This window comes from Chaetura pelagica, unplaced genomic scaffold (assembly GCF_000747805.2).
Source record: "Chaetura pelagica isolate M959 unplaced genomic scaffold, ChaPel_1.0 scaffold70, whole genome shotgun sequence".
Lineage (NCBI taxonomy): Eukaryota > Metazoa > Chordata > Aves > Apodiformes > Apodidae > Chaetura > Chaetura pelagica.
The window spans coordinates 3043673-3058393 of record NW_009952265.1 but is presented as its reverse complement, the minus strand read 5'-3'; the positions used below and the strand labels follow the sequence as shown (position 1 = coordinate 3058393).

The following is a 14721-nucleotide window of genomic DNA, read 5'->3' as shown; positions in this document are numbered from 1 at the left end:
AAAGAGCAGAACACTTCTCGGTGGCTGTATAGGCAGCTGAAATTGTGCTCGGTTGTGAAAAGCTCCGAAGTTTCCATGAGCAAAAAGCGTTTTAACCCGAGCATCAGCTATTTGGGAACAGGACATTTCTCAGGTGTGGAATCAGTGTAACAATCAGCAATAGAAACACAGCGTCTGCAGGACTCGGGCACGTAGCGTGCCCCGCTGTGTTGGGCAGGGGAGAGAGGAACGTGATGTAAGAACTGGCTGCAGAAAGAAGTGGGGCAGTGGGCTGCCGTCGTGGTGCTGTGCTGAGGCTGTGCTTGCTGCCACCCAGCCGGACTGAGCGACTCACTTTGCTGTATCCCAGCATAGGAATATTGCAGTCAGAGCTTCTGCTGTGTGTTGCTGCTCTGCTAGTGCCTAATGAGGTGCCAGAACGGCTGCTGCCTCGGCGTGTCAGTCAGCAGGTACCTGGCACCCCTGTGCTGGCTGGCTCCCGTACAAGAATGCGCACGTACCGCTGCGCAGCAGCTCCAGGTGGGACTGCCACGGCGCTGGAGCTACTGCCTGTGCGCTAACGTGAGGCACTGCACCGTGTGCACTGCAAGCCAGTGTGTTAAGCAAGCCTGGGAGATGTACAGCTACTTAGCCTCCTCTTGTCCCTTGCTCATGATGCTTGTTCTGACCTCTCCACAGAGTCCCGGAGTGATGATAACAGTGTCTTTGATCTCTTTGAACTCATTGGCTACATTCGGAAGGGAGCTGGGCGCCGGGCACCGGGGGTGCACCTGGTGAAGGGGCCAGAATCCTCCAGCCCTGCTTACCGCATTGAAGATGCCAGTCGCATCCCTGCTGTCCCTGACGCCAAATTCCAAGACTTACTAGATGCCATCCATGCTGAGAAGGGCTTCATCCTCCTGGCCACTCTTCGGCAAGCCAAGAAGAGTAGAGGCACACTGCTGTCTGTGGAACAAAAGGATGGCTCTGGTCACGTCTTCAGTCTAGTATCAAATGGCAAGGCAGGCACCCTGGACCTGAACCTTTCTAGTGATGGCAAGCAGCAATTAGTGTCAGTAGAGGATGCCTTGCTAGCTACAGGACACTGGAAGAATATCACCCTGTTTGTGCAGGAGGATCGGGCTCAGCTCTATGTGGGGTGTGAGAAAATGGAGAATGCTGAACTGGACATCCCCATCCAGAACATCTTCACTAGGGACCTGGCCAGCAGTGCCAGGCTCCGCATTGCCAAAGGGGGAGTCAATGACAACTTCCAGGTAAGACTTTCACTTCTATTTTTGCCTAGTATTTTCAGTCATCTGTCTTGAAGGTGCATGAGCTGCTTAAGCAGCCTAAATAGCTACAAAGACGTGGATAACAGGGAGAGAGAGTTCCACCACTGACTGATTTGTGTACATCTGATATGGACCACCTCTAAATCTACTAAATTTTAATAACAGAATTTGAAGGGTGAAGCATTAGATTTGCAGGAATACAACTTTTTGCAGCAATAAGAAGGCACTGAAGTTTCCAAACAGGTAGTTGTAGCTTCACTGTTCAGCTTCCTATATGAGATTCATAAATTTGTGGGTTTTTAACTTCCTACTTGGAAAGTTGCCAGGTCCTTGTGGTCAAGAATGAGAACGTTAGGAAGCAGGGCTTGTTATCATTGAGAAGAATAAAGTCTTGTTTCACTATGCCATCTGTCATGGAATTACTCTTAATGGTCTTATGTGACCTTAAGTGCCTACAAGCTGTCTCCTTGCAAGTTGTACCTTTTTCCCTTGCAGTCACATCAAGTAGTTGTAATTCTTCCTCTGTCCACAGGGACTGCTGCAGAACGTGAGGTTTGTGTTTGGAGCAACTCTGGAAACTATCTTGAGGAACAAAGGCTGCTCAAGCTGTAAGTTTGCAATCTTTGAATCCAATGACCTATTAAAAATAAGATTCTTCATTACTCTAGAAAGACAAGTTGAAGCAGGACTCAGAAGTATGCTGACATGCAAGTCCATGTTGCATAAGAAATAAGATTAGTTTTCTGCAGGCACCCTAGTGAATCTGGTGGCAGCTGTTTAGCAGGTGTTACCCTGGAATGATAAATACACATGGTAAAAAATGTGTTTACATTATGTGTGGTTTTGTCTTTTAGCCACTAGTGCGATCATTACTTTGGACAACCCCATCAATGGCTCCAGTCCAGCTATCCGCACTAATTATATTGGCCATAAAACCAAGGATATCCAAGCAGTCTGTGGTTTTTCCTGTGATGAATTAACAAATATGTTTGTGGAACTCCAAGGGCTCCGATCCATGGTGACAACACTTCAAGACAGAGTTCGCAAAGTGGTGAGTGTTGGTTAAATTCATAGTACCTTGCATTAACTGGCACTGGGTGAATGAGTCATAACCTGCCCCTTGAGAGCCTACATCAACAGTAATAACGTCATGACTTTTTATGGAAAAGGGTGTCTTCTGTATTAACTTCTAAATACTTTCTCTCTGCTTTGCTCCCCTTCCCTGCCCTGCTTTTAAGACTGAAGAAAATGAACTGATTGCCAAAGTGGTCCAGATCACTCCTGGAGTATGCATTCATAATGGAATCTTGCACAAAAATAAAGAAGAGTGGACTATTGACAGCTGCACTGAATGTACCTGCCAGGTAAGATTCCTCGCATTCATAAATCCTCTGCATAGAAATTAATGAGTTGAACTTTCTGAGTATTTCTAAATGACATGCTTTATTAGAAATAGTGAATCCTACACAGAACTGGATGTACTAAAGTAGCCAGAGAATCATTCTGTTTATTGCAGCCTAATAGATGTCTGGTATAAATGCAGCTTTCATACAGGATAACAGCAGTATTTTAGAAAATTATATGAAGCATTGCTCTGATACAGCTGTTAACATACTTTTAGTTTCTTAATTTGGAGAGTGCTTGTATTGTTTACGTAAGTCCATAAGTAATTAAAGGTCAGCATCAATAGGACAAATTTATAGTACTACCAACTTTGTTCCCTGCAATACTTTAGATTCACCTTCAGTCCTTACTGAACCTCCCACTGGCTTAGTACCAAAAAAAACTTCAATACTTGGTAATGGTTTTATCACACCTATGGGCTTTTTCTTTATCTAACAAATGCTGTGTCCTATTAGCTGTTTATGGATTATATGGAACAGTATTCCTTTCCAGATTTCAGCTTAGCTGTTTAAATCCCAGCATCATCTGGCAAGATACTTATGCTTTGTGTTCTGCTTCTCTGGAATGTTGTAAAATTACACAAATATATAGTTTTGGAGTATCTTTAAACTCATTGCTTGCTCCCTTTAAGTGTACCTTAGCAAAAATATCTTGGTGTTCAAGTCTATCAAAGAGTGGGTTAACTAGCCTGCCTCTGTTTAGAAACTAAAGGCTGAATATTTGTACACATGCAATCCAAGGCATCTGCTTCTATGGGTCTCTATACCTTTGTCTTGTAGTCAGCTAATGATATTGTGACTTCTGTGTTTGACTTTATTCTACCAACTCTCTTACTCAATGTCAGCCTTAATTGCCTTAATGTATTCATTTGCTTGGGGAGATTAAAATAGTAGTCATAAGAGCATTCTTCTGACCAAGCTATTACGTTTTAGAAGCAAAACTACAAGCTGCCCATTAGTTCTCATTGAGATTGGAGGTGGGTGTGTTTACCCTGCCTCCTTGGCTTGAAGACCAAAGACTTCTAAGTATAAGTTATAGATTTCATGGCTCTTGAGCAGAGTCCACTAAACTAATTTTATCTTTACCATATAATCAGCTTAAATCCATATTAACATAAAAGAAAGTTGGCTCCTTGTTCTTGTTTCACTTTCCTGAAGTCTGACCTTATACTTTAGGTATCACATGATAGTCTTTTATTCTAGCCAGCATCTGGCAGCTACTCTTGATCAACTTCTGCAAAATCAAAATACTTCTGCTTCTGACTGAAAAGTAATGGCTGAGAATGGGACAGAGATGAAGTTTGACTAAAAATACCTGGGGCTATCCTTGGGTTGTATTAGATCCAAATAAAAGGGTCTCTGCTTTGGTATGTGCTATTGAGTCCTTAAGTGCTGCAGAAAATCTCTTTATCATTTCACCAGACTCGGACATTGTTTATATTCCACTGGCTTATTGCCATTCTTGATTCTTTATAGAACTCTGCCACCATATGCCGGAAAGTGTCCTGTCCTCTCATGCCATGTTCCAATGCCACTGTGCCTGATGGGGAGTGCTGCCCACGATGCTGGCGTAAGTACTGATAATACCTTCACACTTCTATAGCAGTTGGCTTCATCTAGCTAGCCACATGCTGCTCTGCAGTATAGCACTACTGGATAGAACCTTGTACCACTGGAGTGAGGTTAGCCTGATGCCTCTTTGAGGTTAATCACTTAGGTGATGCATATGAACACTGGAATGTTTGAGTTCATGGCCTTTGTCTTGTACAAAAAAAGAAAGTGCATGTGGCTTTTGAGGACAGTTCTGCCCATTTTTGTGGGGAGAGTGGTGGGAGAAAAGACTATGGGAAATAAATACTTGGAGTCTTATTCAGAGCTATATCCCCCTGCAGCCAGCGATTATGCAGATGATGGATGGTCTCCTTGGTCTGAATGGACTTCATGTTCTGTGACCTGTGGCAATGGGATTCAGCAGAGAGGGCGATCCTGTGACAGTCTCAATAACCGCTGTGAAGGGTCTTCTGTGCAGACTCGGACTTGTCACCTTCAGGAGTGCGACAAGAGATGTAAGTACTTAACCTGCCCACACTGGTAATAAAACACAGGCTACATTTACTGGCTTAATGTTAACAGCAAAGATTACACTGCAGCTCCGTCACTGAGATGGAGCATTGTTTTTTAGCTTTCAGGACTTAAATTAATCAGGTAAAGGAGAGCAGCTTAGTTAATGCAGTAAATAGGTGTGTTTGGGCAGTGCTCCCAGAACAAAACTTGAGGCCAGTTTATGTATGCAGTTTGTCTAGTGACAAAACAACTTGATCTGTGATGGTGCTGAGGCTATCCAATATATATGGAGTCTTTGGTACAGTTCTGGTCCTGGTTATGTCCTAGATGCTGTGCAGCTGAAGTCTGTTATTCAGAAACTCAGTTAATGACAGACATCTCTCTCTTGTAGTTAAACAGGATGGTGGCTGGAGTCACTGGTCGCCATGGTCATCATGTTCTGTCACTTGTGGCAGTGGCATCATCACTAGAATTCGTCTCTGCAACTCTCCAGTACCACAGCTGAATGGCAAACCTTGTGAGGGTGAGGCAAGAGAAAACAAATCCTGCCAGAAAGATCCTTGCCCAAGTAAGTGTGTCTAGATGGTAACTGCTATTTGGTAGCTTAAACTGTGAACTTCCTGAGTAGTTCTTATATCATCTATTTCTAGTAATCTTATCTCTTTAAACATAGTGGTAGGCTAGGTAAAACCTCACAAATCAGTTTCAGAAGAAACTGAACTTTTTCTGTGGCTCTTCTATGGAGTCTGTTTATTGTGTCGTTTATGTCTGAACAATGTTGGAAGTACTCTCACTACAAAATAATAGTTATTAGTAAGGTAGAAAATAGTTGTACCACTGAATTTAAAGCTATACCTGTCTTCTAACTTTTATCTCCCTTTAGTTAATGGCAACTGGGGACCATGGTCTCCATGGGATGCTTGCACAGTGACATGTGGAGGAGGACTTCAAAAACGGAGCCGTCTCTGCAATAATCCTGAGCCTCAATATGGTGGGAAGACTTGTGTAGGTGAAGCTAGAGGGACTCAGGTCTGCAACAAACAGGACTGCCCAATTGGCAAGTATCCCTTTTCCTATAAACATCTGAAGGTTGTGGACAATCTTGAAAATATTGATTAAAAAACTTGTCATAAGTCTATAAAAGACAAGTACCAGAATTTTAAACTGGCATATGGGCCAGCTTACACTACTATAGCAGCAGGGTAAGTGTCCCTCATCCTAACATGGTCTCCTTTGTTTCTCAGATGGGTGTCTGTCCAATCCCTGCTTTGCAGGGACTACTTGTACCAGCTCCCCTGATGGCTCCTGGAAGTGTGGTGCCTGTCCTGCTGGCTACCATGGTGATGGTATCCACTGCGAAGATATTGATGAGGTAAGAAGACTTCAGTTTGCTACTTGAAAGGGAGTGAAGAAAATGGGGAGAATAAAATTCCAGTGTTTCATGATACTCATTGTTGTCCTTTGTCTTAAACTCTTGTATTTCAGTGCAAAGAGGTTCCTGATGCCTGCTTTGTCTTCAATGGAGTGCACAGGTGTGAGAATACTAAACCTGGGTACAACTGTCTGCCTTGTCCACCACGTTTCACCGGGACACAGCCATTTGGTCGCAGTGTTGAGGATGCCATGGCTAACAAACAGGTATTGTCAACCTGAGAACTTTCCTGGGTTATGAAATCTCACCATTTCTAAAGAGCAGAAAGCACCTACGCTTTTCAGGGGAGAAGAACTTGGTAAATTAAATAAAACACCATCCTCTGTGATTCAGAACAGGAGGAGCATTAAGCAGTTTCTCTAGGAGTTTGAAGTTAGCTTGAAAAATACTCTCCTCAGCCATGGAGGGTTCAGATGTTATACCTAATTCTAGGAGCGTAACTTAACCTGTGTTAATTTACGATCCAACAATACATGCCTTATGTATTTTACTGTTTGGCCCCATTTGAGAATAAATAAGGTTTGAACAAGAAAAGTAATAATCAGTGCTAAGATTGTTACTGGAGTTGGGGAGTGGAAGAAAGTAATGTATGAGGCTTTTCTATTATTTTCCCCCATTTAAGGATGTAGGATCAAAACAAGCATGTACTCTCCAGGTTTTGTTTGAATCTCTGGGAAAAAATGAGGGATAAAAAGACAGTAGATTTAATTTTTGTGTGGTCTTCTAGGTCTGCAAGCCACGTAATCCATGCACAGATGGAACACATGATTGCAACAAGAATGCCAAATGCAATTACCTTGGCCACTTCAGTGACCCCATGTACCGCTGTGAATGTAAACCAGGCTATGCTGGCAATGGCATAATCTGCGGAGAAGATACTGACTTGGATGGATGGCCAAATGAGAACCTTGTTTGTGTTGCCAATGCCACTTATCACTGTAAAAAAGTAAGTTTGTCCTGTTTTCACATCTACCTTTGTAACAACCTGTATCTGAGGAATATACAAAATATGTTAGGCTGGATGTATAAAGCACGTCTCTGTCTAATTAGAGCTATTAAACCATTCTCTCTGCAAATAAAACTGGTAAAACACTCATTTGTGTAGGGACACCATTGTCAAGGTGTTGCTAGGAGGCTCTTGCTGTTGCTTTAGATATTCCTGCAATATGGGAAAAAATTAAGCCTGACACAGTTATACATGTTTTCTATAAATGTGCCAGGAGGAATCTAGTTTAGGCTGTGCCTGTATCAGCTTTGCTTTAGCAGTATCTCCAGGGGAAGCAAAAGAGTGTGAGATTCTCAAAAGTAGCCAAATCTTTGTTTTAAAAGTTATTTGATCTGTGGCTCTCTAATACTTATCCTCACAGTAATGACTATCTAAAATTGAGAGAATTATGGTGAGATAACACCTACCTGATTAAAGTATGATTTTGCCTAATTATTAGATATTTCCTGCTAGAGACCCTATTGTAATCATTCCAGAAGTAAACAGATCTGTGTACTTTGTCCTTTCTAGGATAACTGCCCAAATCTGCCCAACTCTGGACAGGAAGACTATGATAAGGATGGGATTGGTGATGCCTGTGACAGTGATGATGATGATGATGGTATTCCTGATGACAGGGTAAGACAACACAAAAGAACAGCATTTGGGACTGGTGTCTAGCTTCTGATCTTAATCTTAAGAGAGGACCATAGGAAACTGCTGGCACTGACAGCCACCCTAGAAACCTTTAGATATGCAGAACTATGCAGACAAACTTTCTGCAGCTGGTTGAGCTTTGAAAGTAAATCTTTGGGTTTTTATCAGCCATTCCTACACTCACACAGGCACTAGGGTTTTGAGGTAGAAGAATTCAAGTTTTAACCGTTTCCCTGCCTTGCATTTCTCCTTTCATATAGCAGTAGAAGCATAAGCAAGATTTGGTTAAAGCTTTCATTTTACTCTTTTTAAAGTTTTACTTCTTTCTTGCAGGACAACTGTCCATTCATCTACAACCCACAGCAGTATGACTATGACAGGGATGAGGTTGGTGACCGCTGTGATAACTGCCCCTACAATCACAACCCTGATCAAACAGACACTGACAACAATGGAGAAGGAGATGCATGTGCAGTAGATATTGATGGAGATGGTAGGTGGCCTCTAATTGCTCCCTTAGGTGGCTTTCTAGTCACAGATTGATCAAATGTACCCAATGTGTACCATTAATTTCCTACCAGAATTTCATCCCTGAACAGATAAGTGTTCTCTTGTGATTTCAAGACATAAGAGTACTGAAAGTAATGGTTACAGTTAATGGAAACTCACTTTGAAATGTATGCGTTTTGGCACAATTAAGTTCTAGCTTTGCTCTCACAAGCAGTAGGAACAGAAGCATGTAGCAGGGCTAGTGATCAGTCAAGTTTCAAAGCTTGCAAATGCTGTTCAAAATGCTTCCAGAAATTTACTAAGAAGTGAGTGATGGCTTTTTTGTGGCTTCTTTGCTGCATTTGCATGTTTGACTTTCATTCATCAATTCTCTGTAATTTTACAGGGGTCCTTAATGAAATGGACAACTGCCAATATGTCTACAATGTAGACCAGAGGGATACAGACTTAGATGGTGTTGGAGATCAGTGTGATAACTGTCCATTGGAACACAATCCTGACCAGGTAAGGAATTTGCATTATGTATATAGAAGACTCATATAATTCTATAGTATTATATATATTGTAGAAAATATGTGAACAGGTTACAGCTTTTATTTGACTTGTCACAAATCATTCCTACCTGTTTGCCAAATGGTGCCTCTATCAAATAAAGTACTCTCACAATTCAATATAGCTACTAGGTATTTTCTGAAAACTAACTCCAGTGGTGATCTCTGAGACTATTGCAGGTACTTCTTAGGTTTGTCAGTTATAGTGATTCTCATATTAAGGATATGAAATTCCTGGGAGCTTATATGAAGTCTAGGTAGGTAGGAACTACCCTCTTTGTAGACTGTAGTGTTGTGTTCACTGAAACACAAAGTTGCTATTTAATCTTTGTCCTTAATTCTGAAACAGCTGCATTTAAAATGATAACTTTTCAACCAGGAAGTTGAAGGTAGCACTGACTGCTTTTCTCTAAGGAAAAGGTGTATTCTGACACTTTCAAAATTCTCCTTCATAAATTCAGAAGCAATCCAGCTTCTCTTTTGAACTTCCTAGTTCAAAAGATTTTGAAGGCAGGAGTTTGTAAAGCCTATACCATCCTGTCACGTACGAGGCCATAAGTTTAATGGTTTCATTAAACATAACTGGAATGTTTAAAGGGTTAGAAAAGCTGTTGCAAATCAGTGGAATCTAGGGTAGTATGGTCATGTAGCCTAAAAGCAGGGTTACTTGAAGGATTTAAACAGATAATATAAAATTTCTTACTCTTTGTCACTTGCTTTACCACTTCTCTACCCTAGGGTGGAAAGTGACTGGAAATCTCTTCTACTTTCTTCTCCATGACTTAGTCAATGTTTCTGTAAAAGCTTTGAAATCTTAACATGTCTCTAAAGGTTTTTACAGCAGTTTTCTAATAAAGTTCTAGAAGCAGGGGTATTACCTTTCAAATGGCAGACTGTTCACACCGTGTGGTATGTTTTCTGTCCATGCTAGCACCAGAGTCATCCACCAGTGTTGTCAAGACTACTAGACCAAACCTTGAGGCAGCCTCAGGGATGACTGGGTTGTTTTTTCTTATTTCAGAAGCTGACTAAGCAAATGACTGGTTAAAATACGTGATCAGCCAGTACAGCAGTTCATGCAGTCTTTGATTGCTAAGGGAGTAGTTGTCTTGACTGATCAGCCAAGGGGCATGAAGAATGTCAAACTTTTATGATAAAGAAAATTATGATCTGGTGAGGAAGCTGTAAAGCCAAGACTTGGTAGACTGTGTTAATGTTGCAGTCTCTACTGGCTATGTATAGATTATTGTTACCCTTATCTGGCCCTTGGAACCAAAGAGCTGCCAGAGAAGGTGGGAAGTAAAGTAACCCTGTGTCCAGTGTGGTACACTAGAGACAAAAGAGTCGCATGGCAGAAAGGAGAAGAAGAGAGGCTGATGACAGCACAGCTTTCTGCTGCTGTAGATTTAGATTAAAACCAGGGCAACACTAATGCAGCCCAAAAGCTGCTTTAACCCCAGTACCTCACTACATCTATGTTAGCTCTTGCTAGAGCAGGCAGAAATCCCAATTGATTCTAGGTATTAAGCCTCCTATTTCAGCCTTTTTTAAAAGTGTCTTTTAAAAATATTCTTTTTTTCCCTTTCTTAGGAAGACACTGATTCTGACCTCATAGGTGATCAGTGTGACAACAACCAGGACATTGACGAAGATGGCCATCAAAATAATCTTGATAACTGCCCCTATGTGCCCAATGCCAATCAAGCTGACCATGACAAGGATGGAAAAGGTGACGCCTGTGACCATGATGATGATAATGATGGTATCCCTGATGACAAAGATAACTGCAGATTGGTTGCCAACCCAGATCAAGCTGATTCTGATGGTAAGACCAGTGACCAGTATAACAGTGACATTTTAAGAGTACTGTCCAATAGTTTGATGCTTTCTTCCCCCACTATTTACAGTGGACAAAACTTCCAAGTAACAAAAAGAATGTTTGTACAATTTTTATAGTGGTCTTCAGGACTAAGGAGCAATGTAAAAATGGCTCCTTATTCCTAAGTCACCTTCAGGTTGGACTGAAAGAGCATTTATACAGTAGTTGTTGTGGCTTCTCTAGTGTGTCTGTCAGCACTACCTGGGCAGTCAGATCTCCAATCAAATTTTCAACTCCTAATTGTAGACTCAAACAAATGTGAAATTACTTGTGTCCTGCAGGTGATGGACGTGGAGATGCTTGCAAAGATGACTTTGACCAAGACAGTGTGCCAGACATCGATGATATCTGCCCTGAAAATGTAGATATTAGTGAGACTGATTTCCGAAGATTCCAGATGATTCCCTTGGATCCCAAAGGAACATCCCAGAATGATCCAAACTGGGTTGTTCGTCACCAGGGTAAAGAACTGGTTCAGACAGTAAACTGTGACCCTGGCCTTGCAGTCGGTAAGGGGAAAATTTTAACTCTTCACAGACATTACATTGGTTGGGGGGGAGATGCAAAGGGGAGAGGAGAACCTGAGAAACTATGAAGGAGTTGTTTAAGAATCGCAAAAGAACAGCACCGATAACTTTCTCCTTTAATACTCCCTTAGGTTTTGATGAATTCAATGCTGTGGACTTCAGTGGCACCTTCTTCATCAATACAGAAAGGGATGATGATTATGCTGGTTTTGTATTCGGTTACCAATCTAGCAGTCGTTTCTATGTTGTCATGTGGAAGCAGATCACCCAGTCTTACTGGGACTCCACGCCAACCAAAGCTCAAGGCTACTCAGGTCTCTCCATCAAAGTTGTGAATTCCACCACTGGTCCAGGAGAACACCTTCGTAATGCTCTGTGGCACACAGGAAACACTCCTGGCCAGGTAACAGTGACACTTAGATAATCTGCTCTTCTGCACTGTAAGGCAGGCTGTTCTTCCAGCAAGGTGGATGCTTACAGGGGGTCTGCACATGCTGATTAGAAAGGCATTGTCATCTTTGCAAGACCAGTGACTTTAATTATCCCCAGTCATACAAAATATTGCATAAAACTAACAGGATGACATGCTGCAGACAGGCTTTCCATCAGATGTGATCAACTGTTTCTGGAATTGTGGAGTACCTTCCTATCTACACATTTAAAAGTAAATTTAAATGTAGTTGATTTCAAAGGACCCCATTACTGAGCCTAATGAATTACTTTAAGCCTTTACTAGTCATAATGATGGTCATCAAGGCACTTGATGTGTCAAAATAATGGCTATGTTATCTCAGGCCTCTGGTTAACAGAAAAAACATTCTTTTGTAGGTGAGAACTTTGTGGCATGACCCTCGTCACATAGGCTGGAAAGATTTCACTGCATACAGATGGCGTCTTAGCCACAGACCAAAGACTGGTTACATCAGGTGAGCATCATCCTTTTATCTGATGTAATGATCACAAGGAAAGTGGATGTCTGTAAAGATGAACCTAACAGAATCTTGCAAAGATGGCTGACCTACTGTCTTTTTGTAGGGTTGTAATGTATGAAGGGAAGAAAATCATGGCAGACTCGGGACCCATCTATGATAAAACGTATGCTGGTGGTCGGCTAGGATTATTTGTCTTCTCTCAAGAAATGGTGTTCTTCTCAGACCTTAAATATGAATGCAGAGGTAAGAAAGACATTGTATTGAAGAGATTCTATGTAAAGGAATTGATTCAAGACAGCTGCCCCTAACAAAAACAGACTGGATCAAGAAATATGGGTGAACTTTCCCTCTGAGCTCTTAATTTTTCATGGCTTGATCTCAAGAGCTCTGCAGGCAGAAACAGGATACCTTCTTGATAAACTCTTCATAGTTAAAAGTTTAAATACGGAAAATCTAAGTATATTTCTGTCTTATTTTCAAGTATCAGAAATTCATGTTAAGATCCAGATATGAAACATATCTTGAATCTCCTTTAAAATGCAGACTAGAATAAATCAACACAGCTGACAGCCCAAGGTGAAAATGCAAAATACTGACTTCAGCAAGCAAGAAAGTAGTGTCTGACATGCAGAAAATTTACTTGCATAAAAACAGGCAACATAGAAGGTTGTCCATGCATCACACTCTTGTAGTTCAGTAGAGATAGGTGCATATGACTAGTTCCAGGTGCCCTACTCTTAAACTGTAATGTCTTAATTGTTAGTACTTCCTCACAGAATGGTCACATAAACTAAATTCTGAAGTCTTAACTCAAAGTACCTAAGCACTTTTAGTTTTCTTTACCAATACGTTACTTACAAAGGTCTTCAGGCATTAATGTCTTGGACATAATCATGGATAATACACAAAAATATTTAATTAACTTCTTTTTCCTTTTCACAGATCCATAATCACAAGGTTATTAGATCCAGAGACTATTTAAAAATGCTGGTATTGCACCTTCTGAAACGTTTAGCCTTACAAATCCTGGGACCATTATATTATTCCTTCCTTTCTTCTTTCTGCGTAAATGTGGACTCGAAACACATGACCTGCCTCAAGAGAATGCTTTTGAGAGAATGAAAGTGAGAACATACTTGGTATCTGACCTCTGCTGAGTGGAAGGAAACAATTGTGTCTTTCAAATGAGAATTGTCTTCACTGAACAAAGCACACTTCTTTCAGTAGGAAAGACATTTGTTTGCTGTTTATCACAGTGCAGTGTCACTGCCTCTCTTAACTGGAGGTCCCATGGAGTAGCATTTTGTAAAAAGACCATCTTTGGATGTGCTGTGGACTACTTAAACTGAAGACCTTTCATTGTGTGGGGAAAAGGGGGTTTGGGTGGGAGGGTGAACTCCAAGTCTTTTTCCTTTATGGGGGAGAGGAATTTTTTAATGAGGGCTGCACAGCCTTGGTTTACATCCATTTAACTTGGATAAATGATTATTGTTTTATATGTCATATTTTTCAGATGAAAACACAGCCTTTTGCTCTATTTGTGGTGAGCTAGATCAGCTGCTCTACTAAAAAGGGCAAAACAGATATCCTAAAACTGATTTCCATGATGGGAGGGGGAAAGAGGATAAAAACTGGCACACTGGATCACAGCAGCTTTGGGAGAACTGGGATTTACAATTGGATTCTGTTTTTTTTCCTGATTAGATGCAGATCTTTCTTACCTTTAAATGTTTTCTTTCAGATAGGGTGCCAGAAAGCACCACCATCTCAACTAGCACTGTGCTGCCTTTCAGGAAACCAGCATGTGCTTCACTTTGTATGGTTAAAAAGGCACAAAAACAATAGCAATGAAAACATTCCTTTTCTACATGCCATAGAGGCTTTAACCCCCTTGCTTCTTGGGAAGGGAGTGGAACAGGCCTGTAGATAACAAACTAAAATTGTAAAATATTTATTTTTATCTATCCTTGATGTTATGACTGAGGGATTATTGATTAAAGTAACAAGAAATGCGTCAAGACTATCCACCTGATCATTGTTACAAGTCTTCATGACTGTAAGATTGTAAATACAGATTATTTATTAACTCTGTTCTATATCAAAACTAGAGGGGTTTTTGAGGAAAAAGAAAATCTTGTCTGGAGCAGATAGTGGTGATGTATATGTTATAAAGAGCAATTTTCCCATAAAGGATTTGAGGCGCAGGGAAAAGTGGTGGGGTGGGGAATGGGATGTTTGTTTTTCTCAGTCTGAGCTCAGTGTTGGCTTTTCCTTTCTTTGTGCAAGGCAGTTAGTAGCCTGGCAGGCAACTGTTCTGCAGTGCTAAAACTCAAGTCCCTTTAGCTGGTTTAGGGCAATTCCTGTCTCCCATCCATAGTGCTAGAGATCTGGGAATGCCATTTCCCATCTTAGCGGTTATTTAGTGCTGGGCATATCTGCAGTGCTTGACCACTGCTCAGTGGCCTGACACAAAAACAGAATACTGGCCCTGAGGAGGCTGCAGAGAG

The 14721-nt window shown here is 41.3% G+C and overlaps 1 protein-coding gene across 1 annotated transcript in view; it reads left to right on the top strand.

Annotated features, from left to right (window-relative positions):
* Positions 1-13164, top strand: part of THBS1 (thrombospondin 1) — a 54443-nt gene extending 41279 nt beyond the window's left edge. The window contains exons 2-22 of the mRNA XM_010007738.1: positions 400-519; positions 679-1256; positions 1807-1882; positions 2129-2325; positions 2513-2638; positions 4154-4247; positions 4570-4743; positions 5133-5309; positions 5625-5798; positions 5986-6113; positions 6227-6379; positions 6901-7119; positions 7690-7797; positions 8149-8308; positions 8711-8829; positions 10467-10701; positions 11037-11264; positions 11414-11685; positions 12111-12208; positions 12318-12457; positions 13157-13164. Coding sequence (XP_010006040.1) covers positions 400-519; positions 679-1256; positions 1807-1882; positions 2129-2325; positions 2513-2638; positions 4154-4247; positions 4570-4743; positions 5133-5309; positions 5625-5798; positions 5986-6113; positions 6227-6379; positions 6901-7119; positions 7690-7797; positions 8149-8308; positions 8711-8829; positions 10467-10701; positions 11037-11264; positions 11414-11685; positions 12111-12208; positions 12318-12457; positions 13157-13164 — 3584 coding nt within the window. The remainder of the gene's footprint in view (positions 1-399; positions 520-678; positions 1257-1806; positions 1883-2128; positions 2326-2512; positions 2639-4153; positions 4248-4569; positions 4744-5132; positions 5310-5624; positions 5799-5985; positions 6114-6226; positions 6380-6900; positions 7120-7689; positions 7798-8148; positions 8309-8710; positions 8830-10466; positions 10702-11036; positions 11265-11413; positions 11686-12110; positions 12209-12317; positions 12458-13156) is intronic.
* The last annotated feature ends 1557 nt before the right edge of the window (positions 13165-14721 follow it).